This window comes from Vanellus vanellus (genome assembly GCF_965231255.1).
Source record: "Vanellus vanellus genome assembly, chromosome: 1".
Classification (NCBI taxonomy): Eukaryota; Metazoa; Chordata; class Aves; order Charadriiformes; family Charadriidae; genus Vanellus; species Vanellus vanellus.
In genome coordinates, this window is record NC_138905.1 from 2363590 (window position 1) to 2380313 (window position 16724).

Here is a 16724-nt window from a genome sequence, read left to right on the forward strand (position 1 = left end):
TTCCCCTGCTATCGCCAGCCTCAATTAGCCGTTAAAGGAGATTACGGACGGCAGCTATTATAGCCCACATCGCCGCAGCATAGAATCATAGAATCATAGAATGGTTTAGGTTGGAAAGGACCTTGAAGATCATCGAGTTCCAACCCCCCTGCCATAGGCAGGGACACCTCCCACCAGCCCAGGCTGTCCAAAGCCACGTCCAGCCTGGCCTTGAACACCTCCAGGGATGGGGCCTCAACAGCTTCTCCGGGCAACCTGTGCCAGTGCCTCACCGCCCTCACAGTGAAAAACTTCTTCCTGCTGTTCAATCTGAACCTGCCCTCTTCCAGTTTGAAGCCATTCCCCCTCGTCCTATCGCTACATGCCCCAGTAAAAAGTCCTTCCCCAGCTTTCCTGTAGGCCCCTTTAGGGACTGGAAGGCCGCAATAAGGTCTCCCCGGAGCCTTCTCTTCTCCAGGCTGAACAGCCCCAACTCTCTCAGCCTCTCCTCACAGGAGAGGTGCTCCAGCCCTCGGATCATCCTCATGGCTCTCCTCTGGACACACTCCAGCAGGTCCATGTCCTTCTTATGTTGGGGACTCCAGAGCTGGATGCAGTACTCCAGCATCTTTACTGTCTTTCAATGCAAGTATTTATCCCCGTGGCATGAGGCATGGTCCTGCCCCCCTCTTCAGGAAGCGCCATTTTACAGATGGGCAACTGGGATGTACAGAGAATAAGTTACTCTATCGACAGTTACCCAGAAAATCTATGATAAAGTAAGTACCCGAAGGACTTGAATCTCATGACCCAGCGTGATAACCCCGTGACCAGTGGGACCATTCAGCTTCCACGCTGTGGTTGGGGAAGCTGAGCACAGATCACCTGAAAACACCGACAAAGACAGCCCAGGATAGAGCATTTGATGACCCCTTGAAAGAATTAGCTTATGGAAAGGGTTTGGGAAAGTTTCATAAAACTCAGTGTGTATTTATACAGTGTGTTGTGGTTACCAACTGCTACACTGCCATGAGATCTGAATACCCAAATGTCAATATAATAAATTAAAATATAGCCGAATCTCTTGGGAACACTCAAATGGAAGGGTCTGACTTGCTTTATAAAAAGCAATAGCTATATACAACTATTTATAGAATCATAGAATCATAGGGTTGGAAGGGACCTCTGGAGATCATCTAGTCCAACCCCCACGCCAGAGCAGGGCCACCTTAGAGCAGGTTGCGCAGGAACGCGTCCAGGAGGGTTTTGAATGTCCCCAGAGATGGAGACTCCACCACCTCCCTGGGCAGCCTGTTCCAGTGCTCTGCCACCCTCAAGGTAAAGAAGTTCCTCCTCATGTTTATGTGGAACTTCCTATACTCAAGTTTGTGCCCGTTACCTCTTGTCCTGTCACTGGGCACCACCGAAAAGAGCCTGGACCCATCCTCCTGGCACCCACCCTTTAAGTATTTGTAAGCATGGATCAGGTCCCCCCTCAGCTGTCTTTTTTCCAGACTAATGAGACCCAATTCCCTCAGTCTTTCTTCATAAGAGAGGTGTTCCAGTCCCCTAATCATCTTGGTAGCCCTATGTTAAAGATGGTAGCCCTTATGTTAAAGATGACACCTTATACTCTCCATATCCAACGTGAGGTCACCTTTTGCCCAATTAAGAGAAAAACTGTGTGGTTTCTAAGCTCTACAACCACTGCCATCCACGTTTAAAGGGCCTAAACCACAGTGTGATGTGGATAAAGTCACTGGTGAGCCAAGACTCTTCATGTGCCAATTATGATTATTTCAGATTTTTTCCCCTCCTAGAAAGTAATATCCTTGACCATCCCAGCAAAGATGATTTCTAGAAGTAACTCCTGCCTACTCATGGCAAAATAACAAAAGCCCAAGAGCGGTATGTCCAGCAGACATCGCTTTCCAAGCCTTCCTGTACCTGTAGGCAAGGGTGCAGGTGTCCTTGTACTCCTGGAGTTTCACACACACCATGTTGAGGAACTGATCCGAATAGGCGCTCAAGTCGTGCATCAGGTTCATCAGGTCTTGAACAGTCTTCTCCACAATTACCGTGCTCTGGAAAAGAAAGAAAAGCACAAGTATGAAGAGCGGTTCGGCGTGAATCTTAATTTCAGCCTTCTCATGTTTTGCTAATTAGTGTGAAAGATGCAACTGTACAGCTGATGCTCCCCGACGCTGAGCAGATGCTGGAGCAGCCTGTGCCACCGAGTGACGTAAAACAGAATGAACGAGTTAAAAGCAGCAACCGTGCAAGAGATGGAAGAGGGCAGCTTAGGGGTTTGATTATCAGGTCTGTAAGAGTTTGGATTTTCTTCCAGTGGCTGAGGACCAGTGGAATTCACCAGGTCTTTCCTTCACAGAACCACAGAACCACAGACTGGTGGGGGTTGGAAGGGCCCTCTGGAGCTCCCTCAATCCCACCCCCTGCCAGAGCAGGGGCACCTCCAGCAGTGGCACAGGACACGTCCAGGCGGGTTTGGAATGGCTCCAGAGGGGGAGACTCCCCCACCTCTCTGGGCAGCCTCTGCCAGTGCTCTGCCACCCTCACAGGAAAGACATTCCTCCTCAGGTTTAGACGGAACCTCCTATGGTCAAGTTTGTGCCCGTCACCTCTTGTCCTGTCACTGGGCACCACTGAAAAAAGACTGTTCCCATCCCCCCGGCACCCTCCCTTGAAGGATTTATAAGCATTGATAAGATCCCCCCTCAGTCTTCTCTTCTCCAGACCAAAAAGCCCCATGTCCCTCAGCCTTTGCTCATCAGAAAGACGCTCCAGTCCCCTCATCATCTCTGTAGCCCTTTTCTGGACCCTCTCCAGCAGTTCCCTGTCCTTCTTGACCCGGGGAGCCCAGAACTGGACACAGTACTCCAGACGTGGCCTCACCAGGGCAGAGTAGAGGGGAGGATGGCCTCCTTCGCCCTGCTGGCTACACTCTTCTTGATGCCCCCCAGGATGCCATTGGCCTTCCTGGCCAACAGGGCACATTGCTGGCTCATCTCCTTTACTAGATGAAACCTCAAAATGCGAAAGTGTGATTGTTAGAGGAAGCAGGTCCCCGCAGCTTCGCTAAGCTCTGCTTTGACCTCCAAACCCCAAACATTTCAACCTGATCAATAATTCCGGACTCAAAGGTTGCAGACCTTAAAGACCGCCGCTCCCATCCATACAAACTACACACGCAGGATGCACGCTGAGCTTTAAGTAGCACCTTGAAACCCTTTTGGTCCCCCAAACAGTATTTTAGAGTCATAGGAAGAACGGGGCAAATCTGCAAACTGACAACGCTGCTCCACGTCCTACAGATGAGCAAGTTCGGACAGCCTGCAGAAGGAGGTACCACGTATCTGATAATGTCTGAGATTTAAACAGCTCCATATGAATTCTGGGATTTCTGGGGCACCCCAAGGTGACTTGGCACAGTTTGTATTTATAACATTGCCTGCTGCATTTAATTTGGTTGCCACAAACAAGACAGAAGGAAGGTTATCGAAGTCCCAGGTTGATATAAATTGGATTAATATCAGGCTCGGCAGAGCGAAGGGTTATTCCTGAGCTATGCGCAAAGGCAAAGCAGGAGACTGAAGCATTTGGGAGCCCTGGTTCGTTTGAGAAATTCTGGGCTCAAATTATACGGGGGGACCCCAGGGACTTTGGGAGCGCTGCATCAAGGCTGAATTTAGCCCCTTCTCTGTGTTAATCAGGACGTGAAGAGGAGTTACTGACTCAGTTGTTTGCGGAGCAAAATCTCATCAGACCCCACATCACCGTCTCCACCACATCCCCACAAGTCCCACTTCCGTCTCTCTATTGATTTCCAGATTAAAGCGCGGCAGCATTGCCCCGATCCATAATCCCGCTCCTCCAGAGCAACCCCGTGAGTGACAGGAATTGATTCTGCTCCGCTACCTGTCCCTGATCTGGTAAAAAAAAAAGCATCTGCAGACCTCATCCTCATTCAGAGCACACGCGACTCCTGAGCATGTGGGGGCTTCAACGAAGGCTTAGTCACCGCCTGTGCTGCTCCTCATACGTCCTTGGCTCACAACTGCACTTGGAGGAAAAAAAAAAAAAACACCCAAACCTTCTCTTTGGTTGCTCCTGTATCTTATTAAGCTTGCTCTTAAGCAAATCACAGGAATTAACCCATCTTTCATATTGTAATTAGCCACAATTTGGGATTATTTTGTCCAAACAAAAATGTAGTCTGGCATAGCTGCCTCCTAGATGTTCTCATTTATGCGGCTTCTCCTGTTGCTACAAGTATCCGTGTTTCAATAAATATTCAATCCTGCCCTGGGCTCGATGCGCACGGAGGAGAACAACCGCCCCTGAAGGACTCGCCACCCGGCGTCATCGCAAGCAAATGAAGCAGACAACCACACGGAGAGGCTGCAGCGGCCACCGATGCCCTTTTCATACCGACGGGCCGCGGAGTGTGGTCGCAGCTCGTTACCTGCGGGATTCAGATGTCGCCCAGGCTCTTTGCTGGCCCCGCTCGGCGTGCCAGGCTGAGCCCGGCAAGGGCGAAAGCAGCCGTTTAAGAATCCACCCAAATCCCACTAAAATGGGAGCCCCATCTGGCACCTCTCCCTCGAGGGTAAACTCAAACCCGAGTACACTGGGGTGATAAACGTGGTGGGAAATGGTGAGTTGGGGAGATTCGCTCCAGCAGATCCATCGGGCTAGAGGTAGGGAATAATCGTGCCTTCCCAGCAGTTGGGCTGGGGAAGGAGCTGCTGTCCTTCAACGAAGCACCAACAACCACGATGGGTGCAAGGGGGTGAATCAGAGGTGTTTCACTTTGCGCCGAGATGGCTTAGAGGTGCTGCCGTGGCCAGAGTTTCTCTGTCAGCGGAGGAAAGGGCAACTCTCCGACCCGCTGAAATGAGCCGCGAGAACAGCTCTGACGGCACAAATGGAAAATACGTTGTTTGTGGCTGAAGTTGCCGTTCAGCTTCAATCCAAATCCAAGTCACCTTCCAGGGGCTGATTCTGATGCTTAAGAGTGAAGCATTCAAGTTAACGTTTATATATAGGGAAGAAAAAAATAAAATCCTTCCTAACTCATGAAGCAACCTGGAAAATAAAAGCAATTCTTCTCCTCTTTGCATGAATAATCATACATTTAATTTTTCACTGGTATTTCACTGGTGAGAGGTGGGTGGGATTTTCAGCAGACCCATGCTATAAATGGATCTCTCTCAGCTTACCAGGGGCAGCATCCTCCCCGTCCTTCCAGGCATCCTTGTGGCACAGCAAACTTCATGGGTTGGACGTGCAACCACACCAAGAGGAACCCAACCAGGTATCATTCTGCCCCGTTTCTACTGCCCCCCCCCCCCCCCCCCCCCGCCATGGCAGGGGGGCTGAAACTATGTGATCTTTGAGGTCCCTTCCAACCCAAACCATTCTATGATTCTATTTCCTTACGTAACTCAACGTTTGAGCAAACAACTTAAAAATCCAAAGACTGTATGTTGAAAGAGAAGGTATTGCTGGTTTCTATGTAGTTTCTCCCACTTACTTTCTCCTCTGTACAACGACATTAAAATCAGAGCTAAGCTCCTGCCAATATCTTGATTTTAGAATAAGATCTTTTGATTTAAAGGAAATACAAAGCTACTTGCGTGATTTAAAAAAAAATAAAAGAAGGAAAAAAAAATCCATTACCATATGAAAGAAGACAGTCCCAGATACGTAACGGCTATTTTTCTCTAACATTTTAACCTTTTCCAAAGCAAGCCTGACACATCTGCATGTGTCTCCGGGGACGCGATGTATTAGGATGCATTAGGCCCCGTTAATATAGCTGGATTTGTTAGCTGGGCCAGCGCAGGACCTTCTGAAACTCCGCGCGAGCAAATGAAAGGCAGCGCACGTATTATCAGAGAGATACAATCCAGTTGCCTCTAACCCATCTGGATTCATTAACAGCAAATGGATATGATCAAAGCATAATTTTATGGCAAGACACTTCAATGAAGCCTTTTAAAAAAACCCACACTAACAAGGAAACTCATCCCCAGAACAATATTCATCTCCTCGCACCTGAAAACGCTGCGTGGTGCTGAATCCTAACATCACGCCGAGGGTATGATTCATTACTCCTACGTCGGGGTGAAGGTTTCAAAAGAGTCTTAAGGCTACTAAAAATAAAAAGAAACTCCTCCTTATGTCCTCCTGTCCATTAGCTACTGTCGAGGTAACAGGATAAAACAGGGCAGCGCCGCTCGTTATTAACACCGTGGGTTTTATCTTTAATGTATTTTGCAAATATTTATCATTATTCCTAGATGTAACCCTTATTCTCCGTTGTGCTGAAGCTTCAGATAACGTAAAGCAGCTCCGGGGCAGGTATAATTCACGCTCCGACCGTAGGGCTTCCACCAGCCCAGAGCGATGGCGAATGAGCAGACCCAGAGGTATTATCCCAAGAATCCTTTTTTGGGATTATTGTCTTGTGCAACGCCACCTAAGTTTTTGAAACGACTCGATTCCTCTGCAGCAAGAGGGCACTCGATGTAAAACAATGCAGCTGGAGGAATGATGTTTTTAAGGGTCCCTTAAAATTCCGTACAACAAAGCTGGTTCCCCAGCAGTTCCCCGACACGCAGAAGTAGTTCAAAACAACAGGTCAAGCCTACGCAAACCTTCCGATTTTCCACCTGTCATTTTGTTTTCTCGAACTTCTTGGGGAGGGACACCAGATTAGAGGAACAATCTCCACTCTGAACGTTTTGTTTTGGTTTTTTTTTTTTTTTTTTTCTGCAGAAATCACAGCTTCTCTCGTGCCCGTTCACGTGCTCCATTTTCTTGGGGGAAGAAGGCAAAGAAGGGAATGTACCTGTGCAGCGATGTCTTTGTGGTGTGACGGGCTCTTGAAAGCCCAGCAGATGGAGGAAGAGACCTTGGCACTGGAAAGGTTGTCAATTATTAGTATATTATTGCCCATCGCTTAAAAATCTCCTGGAGATGCCTTGGCAGGGGAAGGTACCAGATGAGTGCTGGATGCGGCTGCCTTAAAGGAAAAAATAAATAAAGCCTAATCTAATTTTTAAGCTGGAGTTTAGCTGACATCCCACAATTTTAAAAGTGCGATACGGAGCACAGCTGTAATTAAAGGCAGGACGGGAGAGGCGAAAGGTTTTCAAACCTCTTCAAGCTCAGTGCTGACCCACAGCTCCCAGTTTGGGACCACTTCCAAAGGCCATCAGTGGTTATGTCTCACACCGACACCTTGACGTGCAACAATTATTTGTGCATTTTCTTGCCGGTGTGGTGTTTTTTTTTTTTTTTTTTTTAATTACAGTTTCTCAGCTACCCCCAAAACTGTTAAATTGACAGCATCTGCTTTTCCAAAACATCATTCATCCTTCTTTCCCGGCACTGAGAAGGTGTATTCAGCAGACGGCTCCAGTGACCCTCTCTGGGGCAGCACTCTTTGGGGAAGAGACGCAAATCTATAAATCACCACGTCAGAGGAGGAAACCTTCACCTGCTCCATCAGGAACGAACCATCTGTATAGATGTATTCTTCTCGATGCTGCTTCACCTGTCTGGGGTGCAGTGTGGCGTGTCATCAACCATTATGGTGACAAACTTCCCCATGGATTGCTCTGGTTCCTCCCGTGGAGGTGGGGTGCAGAGTTGGGAGCTGCGCTTGGAAACTGGTTGGTTGTGGTTTATGAGATCATGGAGTGTCTGAAGTAGTTTAGTTCCTTCTAAACTTGTCTCTTTTTCCCTCCTCTGCCTCTCTCTTTGAAGAGGAGTAGAGGGGAGTGTCTGTTGTCCCCCACATCCCCAGTAGCCGCTTTGGCCCAAACCACCACAGTCTCCTTGCCTGCTGGGAAGGCTGGTGTTGCTTTCTTGTAGTACCTGTGGGTGTTAGGCTGATCCCTCACTCTGCGATGAGTTGCAGAAACCAACCTGTAGAGGTTGGGATGGAGGCAATGAAGCTGATGGGCACGTGGTGAAAGCTGGCTCTGGATCCATCTGAACGCCAGCAAAGCATGGGGCGATCTTCTGGCGTCTTGCTGTTGGGCTCAAACAAAGCCATCACCCAGGGTTCCGGAGGGATGCTCTAGCTCAGGAGCCCCACTGCAACCCCTGGTGCCATCCCCGCCCTGTGGTGTGCACTGGGGAAAGCCAAACGCCAGGGAAGTCTCCCTCTTTGACCAAGATCCCAAGGAAACGGCATCCAGCAAAGATCCTTTTCAGCTTCTTTTCTCACATCAAAACTTCACCCTTCCTCGTTCCCCTCTGGGCCCATTCTCCATATCGTAGCGTTGGCCATTCCCATCCCACCTCTCCAAATCTCTTTGCAGGCAGCTGCCGAACTGCTGCTGGTGCTGTGCCCAACACAAGTGTTCAAATAACAGGAGATTTAGGCAAAAATTTCCCACCAGTCGCTGGGCACCTGGGATGTTGTTTGATTATTTTTTTTTCTGTCTTTCTGCTCAGTGGCTCCATCTCATCTGCTTCCAGGTTGGAAGCTGCTTGGCCTGAAAGGGGGCCAGAGGCTGCCCAGCATTTCCCTTGGCACAGCAACGCCCGCGGGAGGGAAAAGGGGATGGAAACTTTGGAAACCTGGCTCAGCATCGCCGCTGTTGGGTATCACACCAGCATAATGTCACCAGATGTAATAAGATATAATGGGATTGTGGAGAGAGGACCGAGCTCGATGTGCTCCTAGATATTGGCCCAGCATACAGAATTCTGCATAAAAATGTGCAATTCCTCAAATACTACACAGGATCCGGTGTCTAGGATCCAGGATCTGGGGTTAATTTTATTATGACATTAACCAATATTTAAAGGGCAGCTGCAAAGGGGACGGAGGGTCTCTCTTCACTGGGAGCCACGCGGAGAAGACAAGGGGAAAGAAGATGTTGCACCAGGAGGTTTCACCTCGACATAAGAAAGGCATTTTTTACAGTGAGAACAACCGTTTGCTGGAACAACCTCCTCAGGGACATGGTGGAGTCCCCATCGCTGGAGGGTCTCAAGATGCAACTGGAGAGGGTGCTGGATAATCTCATCTCGGCTCCCTTTCCCATGAGAGGTGGGACCAGATGACCTCTTGAGATCCCGTCCGACCTGGGCTGTTCTATTCTACGATTCATTAATATTATGATTAATTTTATCAGGACATTTACTGAGATTAAGGGGGTTTCAGCAGCCGCGGGAGCTTCACCAAAATCCCACCCAAGGCAATCAGCTCTAAAATAGGAAACCCATCCTGCCCGAGCTCCCTCCTCATCCCACGTCCCCACCTGCCATCGCGGCTCTGACCCGCGATGCTCTGCAGCGTTACCCTGCCACTTCCAATTTGGTTATTCTGCTGTCAATTAACAACGCTTTGTTACTCGGCAGGCGGGTGAAACGGAGCTCTGCGGCGATCTCCCAGCACGTACTTTGCTTTACCAGTGGAACCGCTTAAATACCTGCACAGGCTCTTGTGAGCTGATAAATACCAAGCGCTGTCAGCGTCTTGACGGGCAACGGGAGAGGGAGATAAAAAACCACAAAAGCATTTACTCCCTTTGCCCAAATTCCAGCAGTTTAACAAATATCTTGCGAGGCCATTGAAATAACTATTCCCTCACCTCGATAGATGACGTTACCTGTTAGTAGAGCAGAGTTAGAGATGGAAATCGTTCAAAACAGAAAAACAGATGCTGGGGATGCAGTTATCCCTGAATATTGTAATAAACTGGCTGCTTAAGCCTAACTGATGCCCAAAAAGTAGCCAACACAAGCCCTGGCGCTGGGGCAAGCGGGCACAGGCTGGGCAGGAGAGCTGGGTGCTGCCCCAGCTCCATCACCGCCGCGGGGAGCCGACCTCCGCCCCTGGTTCAGTATATCGGCACTGCGGTTACCCCCAGTAAAATAGAAGAAAAAAAAATAACGCTGACCCAAGTTAAAAAAAAAAAAAAACACACAACAAAAAACCAAACCCACAACATTTTAGCTACCAGAGGAAAGATGATAGTCTAAATTGTCTGTTTTACTGATTAGCGGTTATTTCACACTGAGCGATAAGGGGGCTTTTCAATTTGTTTCCTTCTGCGGTACATCCAGGGTTTACAAAAGGGCTGGGGTTTTTAGTATGTATCAATTCAAATACACGTTTAAATGCAAAAACTCTTTTTACGGTCTCAAAATCTGATAGCCTGCTTTCCTCATACAGCATTTTTTATTTTTTTTTTTTTTTCAGCAAAATTCATTATTCCAGTATCAGTTCTGCAGAATCCTGCCCGTTACTATGGTTATACTACATCCTACTACAACTTGGCTTCTCAAACGCTTCCAACTCCAAAGGTTGGGTTTTTGTTGTTTTTTTTTTTTTTTTTTTTTTAACTATAACTCTGCCTGTTTCACTGCAGGTGATGATATTTTTCTTTTTATGGGCTTTATTCCGAGAGGTCCTGAGCGCCTTCATCCCCATGGATGTGAATGGGAGCCCGTGATACGTCGGATTCCTCTCTCGCCTTTAAATGTGATGCTGCAGCAGCTAAATGAGTGCACAAACAAGGTCTTGGATAGCTCTTGTTTACCTGGCACTGGGTGATCCAGAAAACACTTGCTCCAGTGAACTAGAATATTGATAAAGAGAAAAATGTGCATTTTTTTTTTTTTTAAAAATGGAGAACATGTACCGTAAAATCTGCTTATTACTGTATTACCTTTGACCACACAGAAGAACTGTTTTCTTCCTCTAAACACCATATTCATTATTTAGGATTTCACAGCGTCCACGATTTGAACACGGGAGCTTCTATTGTACACAAAGTTAACGCTAACTGCGGCCAACCTTGCTGAAGTCCAGTAAGTGCGCAATCAATCACAACTATTTAAAGCACAGAAAGAGGGCTCTGCCACGAGTATTTTCAAACTATGCTCTGCAATGATTTAAAAGAAAAAAAAAAAAAAAAAAAAAAAGGTAAGTGATACTCATCGGCTCTGCAATTTGAACAAAAAGCCGCACGTGGCTTTTCTGCAACACGTGAGGCCAAATCCCACAGCCGGGAGACGGCTGGAGAGGAGGCACAAGGACTGGGGGTACTGCTGGGTGGGATTTTTCATCGTATGATTTGTCCAAATTTGAGAAGGGCTTTTGCTCCAGAGCGCGCTTCACAGCAAGGAGGAGTTTTCTTAGAAAGACAGCAAGACAGAACGATGTGACAAGGCAACTACAGGTGAAAAGCTTTTCCCAATGAGAAATGCTCCGATCAGCTCTGCCTGCGCTACGCAGCCCGGATGAACTGGACTTGATGGTTATCATGACATTCCGGTTCAGACGTTTCCATAGAAGAAGAAAGCCCCCCCTGGTTTTTCTTGACCTCACAAATGCCTATAGCAGAATCACAGAATCACAGAATGGTGGGGGTTGGAAGGGCCCTCTGGAGCTCCCCCAGTCCCATCCCCCGCCAGAGCAGGGGCACCTCCAGCAGTGGCACAGGACACGTCCAGGCGGGTTTGGAATGGCTCCAGAGGGGGAGACTCCCCCCCTCTCTGGGCAGCCTCTGCCAGTGCTCTGCCGCCCCCACAGGAGAGAAGTTCCTCCTCATGTTTAGATGGAACTTCCTACGGTCAAGTTTGTGCCCGTCACCTCTTGTCCTGTCACTGGGCACCACTGAAAAAAGACTGTTCCCATCCCCCCGGCACCCTCCCTTGAAGGATTTATAAGCATTGATAAGATCCCCCCTCAGTCTTCTCTTCTCCAGACTAAAAAGCCCCAAGTCCCTCAGCCTTTGCTCATCAGAAAGATGCTCCAGTCCCCTCATCATCTTTGTAGCCCTTTGCTGGACCCTCTCCAGCAGTTCCCTGTCCTTCTTGAACTGGGGAGCCCAGAACTGGACACAATTAAGATATATTAAGATATTTTTCAATCTCCTTTTTTATTTTATTTAAGCCTTCTAAGCCAGCCATAACGAGATCCAGCAGATGGGAGCTGAAGCTGGATCATACCAGAGCAGAAATAAACTACATGTTTTTTAACAGTGAAGGTAATTAACCACGCGAACAGCTTGCGATTGCGTGTGCCGGATTCTCCATCTCTGCGAGGCTCTAAATCAAGCACAGGTGCTTTTTGGGAGATAAGCTCCATTCAAACAGGAGTTACGGACTTGATGCAGAAATTACTGGGTGATTATACGGGAGATCAGATGCATTTATTCTGATTTTGAGCTCAAATACGTTCCATGGCAAAAGATGCCCAAGGTATGCTTAAAAACATCTAGCCTAACAAAACCACCTTGCCATGCCAGAAGCTCTGACACAGAAATATCCAAGAACAGTGGCAATTTCTTCTCCAGAATGAGCAATGCAAATCTGTCCCCCCAAAAGACACCATAACTAATCCAATCTCCCAAATTCCCCAGAAAATGGGAATTCTCAGCACATCAAGACTTTGCCAGTGCCCAGGAGCTTGCCAGTGTGCCAAAAAAGGGACTGGATTCTGCGAGTCTATCCTGCTGGAGATGGTCCATAGAATCATAGAATGGTTCGGGTTGGAAGGGACATTAAAGCTCATCGAGTTCCACCCCTCCTGCACTGGGCAGGGACACCTCCCACCAGCCCAGGTTGCTCCAAGCCCCGTCCAGCCTGGCCTTGAACACCTCCAGGGATGGGGCAGCCACAGCTTCTCTGGGCAATTTGTTCCAGTGCCTCATCACCCTCAGAGTGAAAAATTTCTTCCCGATATCTAATCTAAATCTCTCCTCTTCCAGTTTGAGGCCATTACCCCTCATCTGATCACTACACGCCCTTGTAAAAAGTCCCTCCCCAGCTCTCCAGTAGGCCTCTTCAGATACTGCAAAGTCGCTATAAGGTCTCCCCGGAGCCTTCTCTCGTCCAGCCTGAACTACCACAACTCTCTCAGCCTGTCCTCACAGCAGAGGTGTTTCAGCCTTCTGATCATCTTTGTGGCCTCCTCTGGACCCGCTCCAACAGATCCACATCCTTCTCATGCTGAGGACTCCAGAGCTGGACACAAGACTCCAGGTAGGGTCTCCCCAGAGAGCAGCAGCGGGGCACAATCCCCCCTTCGCCCTGCTGGCCACACTGCTGGGGATGCAGTCCGGGATGCCGGGGGCTTGCTGGGATGCCGGCGCACATTGCTGGCCCATGTTGAGCTTCTCATCACCCAATACCTCCAAGTCCTTCTCCTCAGGGCTGCTCTCCACCCATTCCCCGCCCAGCCTGGATTTGTGGTTGGAATTGCCGCGACCCACGTGCAGGACCTTGCACTTGGCCTTGTTGAACTTCATGAGGTTGGCTTGGGCCCACCCCTCAGCAGAAGCCATCGAGCATCCCCTGCCAAGGTGGTTCTCACCTCCGAAAACACGCCGCTGTAAATCACAGCCACGGGACTGGAAGTATCAGCTCGAGGAGATGTCTTTTGATAGTCTTCAAACAAACCAACGCGCAGCCCCGCCACCAAGCAAGCTGCTAACTCAGCATCGTTACAAGCTTACGGAGCAGGAGATATTAAAGTTAACACTTGGGTAAGGATTTTCCCCCACTGATTCCCACTGCACATCCACACGTGCAGGGCAGGAGAAGAGCAGGGAAGGAAAAATGAGGTTGCCCACCAGGGAAAGTTTGTGACAGTCCAATCTTCCAGCCTTTAGATTACTCTCCCATCAGTGGCACCGGCACTCGAGACATTTAAATCTTCCCCCAATGATACAGCAGTAACTGCATAATAAGGAATACCGCTGCCTTGGCAGGGAGATGGACTGGATAACTTAATAGGTCTTTTGTATCTCTCACTTCTCTGATCCTGCTGAGCTCTGTAGCTATTATTAAAGGCATTTTTTAAGGTATTTTAATTTACTTCTCTAAATGGATTTCCATTCATTCACTCCCACCAAGTGAATGTTGTCAGGGACATTAGCAGCATGATAAAATAGCTGTAGCTTCATGCTGGTTTTAATGTGTTACATACACAAGAAAAGTCATTAGCTCTTACCCTTTAATATACCCTCTTTACTGCTGCATAACAGTTTATCACTCAGAAGTGCCAGGCACAGGCCACGCTCTTCCTTTATTAATCAATATACATTTGCGCGAGGCTGCAGTGAAAAGGAATAACATCCAGTTATTTCAAGCATGGTTTGTACTGCAGGAGCTGAAAAGCTCGTCCCTGACATTTTCAGCCCCCCCCCCCCCCCCCCCCCTTGAATATTCCCAGAAGTGGCTCTTCTGAGGATTTTACCCAACTCCCCCGATTCCAGGGAAACTCGCGGCAAGGCGACGATTTCTTTCCCGCGCGCTGAGTGGCGGGTTTCCTGCTCCTTTGTAATATCTGCTCTAGAACATCATTAACAGCCTGCAACACGATACAAATTGAACGTGGTCCGTTAAATTAATGACGCTCAGAAGCAGGTCATCCATTTCGGAAGCAGAGTGAACCTCGTTTTTTAATAAATGTTTTCATATGGCTTGCCCAGTTTGGAGAATAAGACCTATCTGTATTATTTTTATGAATACTCTATGTGCTCCGAGGTCTATTTTCTTCACTCTTGGAGCTCCGGCATTTAAAGCATACTTACTTATTAAAAATTGCTTGCAAGGGAGAGGGCGTACGCATGCCCTGCGTGGAGAAGAGATGCTCCTGGAAAGACACAGCGAGCACAACGTGGGCAGCTGGCTGATGCAGAAACAAAAGCAGTTGGAAATAATAGATGGAGAAGGGCTTAGCAGGGCTGAGCCCCCCAAAAGAAGACGATATTGTGCCCCCAGATTTACGGTGTCCGTGTGGACACCAATGCAAAGACTGTAACTACTACCTAAATTCAACAGGAATTAATGAAAATGCAAAAGATCACTAGAAACAAAAAGGCCAAATAAATACATGAATTACATGTAAAGGCTTAACAGCGAACCCAGGGTGAGCTCTAAGAGCTAACCCCGAGTGAGCTTCTGGGACCAGGAAGAGGTCATTCCACTGAAATTACAAGACCATTGGTCAGATTTCGGAACAAGTGTCTAAAAGTCTCATTTACAGGGCTAAACGACAACGTAGAGTGACAAGACCAGTGTCACCAGTGGGTTTCTAGAAGGTAACGCCCAAGTATTGATGAATGAAAGTGTGAATACCGAGAAGGTATTCGCCCAGGTGAATCCTGAAAGACACAGGTGACTCAAACCTCACCTTAGAGCAATGCAGTTCTCATTGCCGTCTCACTCTTCGTGAACTCAACTACAATCAATGTGATTAAGAACTCCGTATTTTCCAAAGAAATCCTTGGGAAACATGAGGAGAGCGCAAAGGCCCGACAAGAGGGTCCACCTACCTGCATGCAACGGATTCAATTCCTACCGAGACATCCAAAAGTATATTAAAATTGGCAGTTAAATTTATGGTATTTTTTTTTGTGGCTTGACTTTGTAAGGCAGCACAGGTGAAAAAGCAGCAAAATCACAGGGATGGTATATGTTCCCTGTTTTCCAGAGGCAGCTCTAAAAACCAGTAGACCAACTCAGCAGACCTTATTTAAGCACCCTGAACTAGTTAAAAAAGCCTTTTTTTTTCCTAAACAATAGTTTGGGGTTCATCTGTACGTGATCCTTTTCTCAATGTAGAAACCTCAAATATTCCAGAACGCTTTTAAAGGTCACCTACCGGCAACTAACTTGAGATGGATTTCTGCAACTCAGTGCCTGAATTTTTGCTAAGACCCTTACTGCATTGGTTTCGTTGAGAACTTGTTGCCGCACGAACGTAGCCCTGTGCACGCAGGGCTGGACATGACCATTGACAGCTATGATTGATGGACAACATCAACAGCCACCAGCTCCCAGAGAGCTGCCCTCAAGTCGGAGCTATTGGATTATGCAGGGCTATGGCTGATCTTCATTTTAAAGCAAATAAACCCCCCGTGTTTATAAGGAGAAATCACACCCCAACACACACCAAGACTGCCCGAGATGGCTGGAGGATGACAATTTGGTTTCACAGCAACTTCTGATGTTTCTAATTTAGGTCAACCCCAATAGAATGGACAAAATCAAGACATTTCCCACATTTCCACTAGAACAGATCCATGCTGAAATGCGTATTTATAGACAAAACTGATCTCTGCCCGTCTCAGTGGTTAGAAAACCAATAGGAAGGAGTGAAGTTTTTCTCCTAGACCATTCAATCAGCAGAAGGACTCAAACTTGGGTGTCCTATTGCACTACTCTCCAGGACAAGAGAGACGTTGGACTCCCCAACTCCTATTTCCTTTGCTTCCAAAGGATTTCAACCAAATACATTACTGTTATGGAGAAATCACAGTAAAAGCAAGAAAATACCTTCCAACCATCTCCATACATAACCTCAGTAGAGCTGAGGTCTTCGCAGAACAGCTTTCCCTGCTCTTCCTTCCATGTACAAATTAGTAAAAAGCAATGCCACTAGGAAACGAGAAACAATGTACTCGAGGTAAGAATTAACACACGTATACACCTACACACACACAAAAAAGAAGCCAAATATCCTTAATCTTCCGGAATTTTAATTTTATGAAACCCTTGGCATTTCTAAGTTGGAATCTACAAAAGGATCACTCGTCTATTCTCCTGCAAAAGGAAGCAGAGGAATTAAAAGCTCTAGAGTTTCATTTATTCTCTTTGGTTACTTTCTGCGTTTACTCTTGGGGGACATGTTGACCAATTTAAGGGCAACGCGGGGTGTTCTTGTGCAGCACTGGAGTCCAGCGCCA

The 16724-nt window shown here is 47.7% G+C and overlaps 1 protein-coding gene across 1 annotated transcript in view; it reads right to left on the bottom strand.

Moving 5' to 3' along the window:
• EXOC4 (exocyst complex component 4) overlaps positions 1–16724 on the bottom strand; it is a gene marked incomplete at its 5' end in the record, with an annotated part of 449694 nt that overhangs the window by 80919 nt on the left and 352051 nt on the right. The window contains one exon of the mRNA XM_082492311.1: positions 1927–2063. Within this exon, the coding sequence (XP_082348437.1) occupies positions 1927–2063 (137 nt within the window). The remainder of the gene's footprint in view (positions 1–1926; positions 2064–16724) is intronic.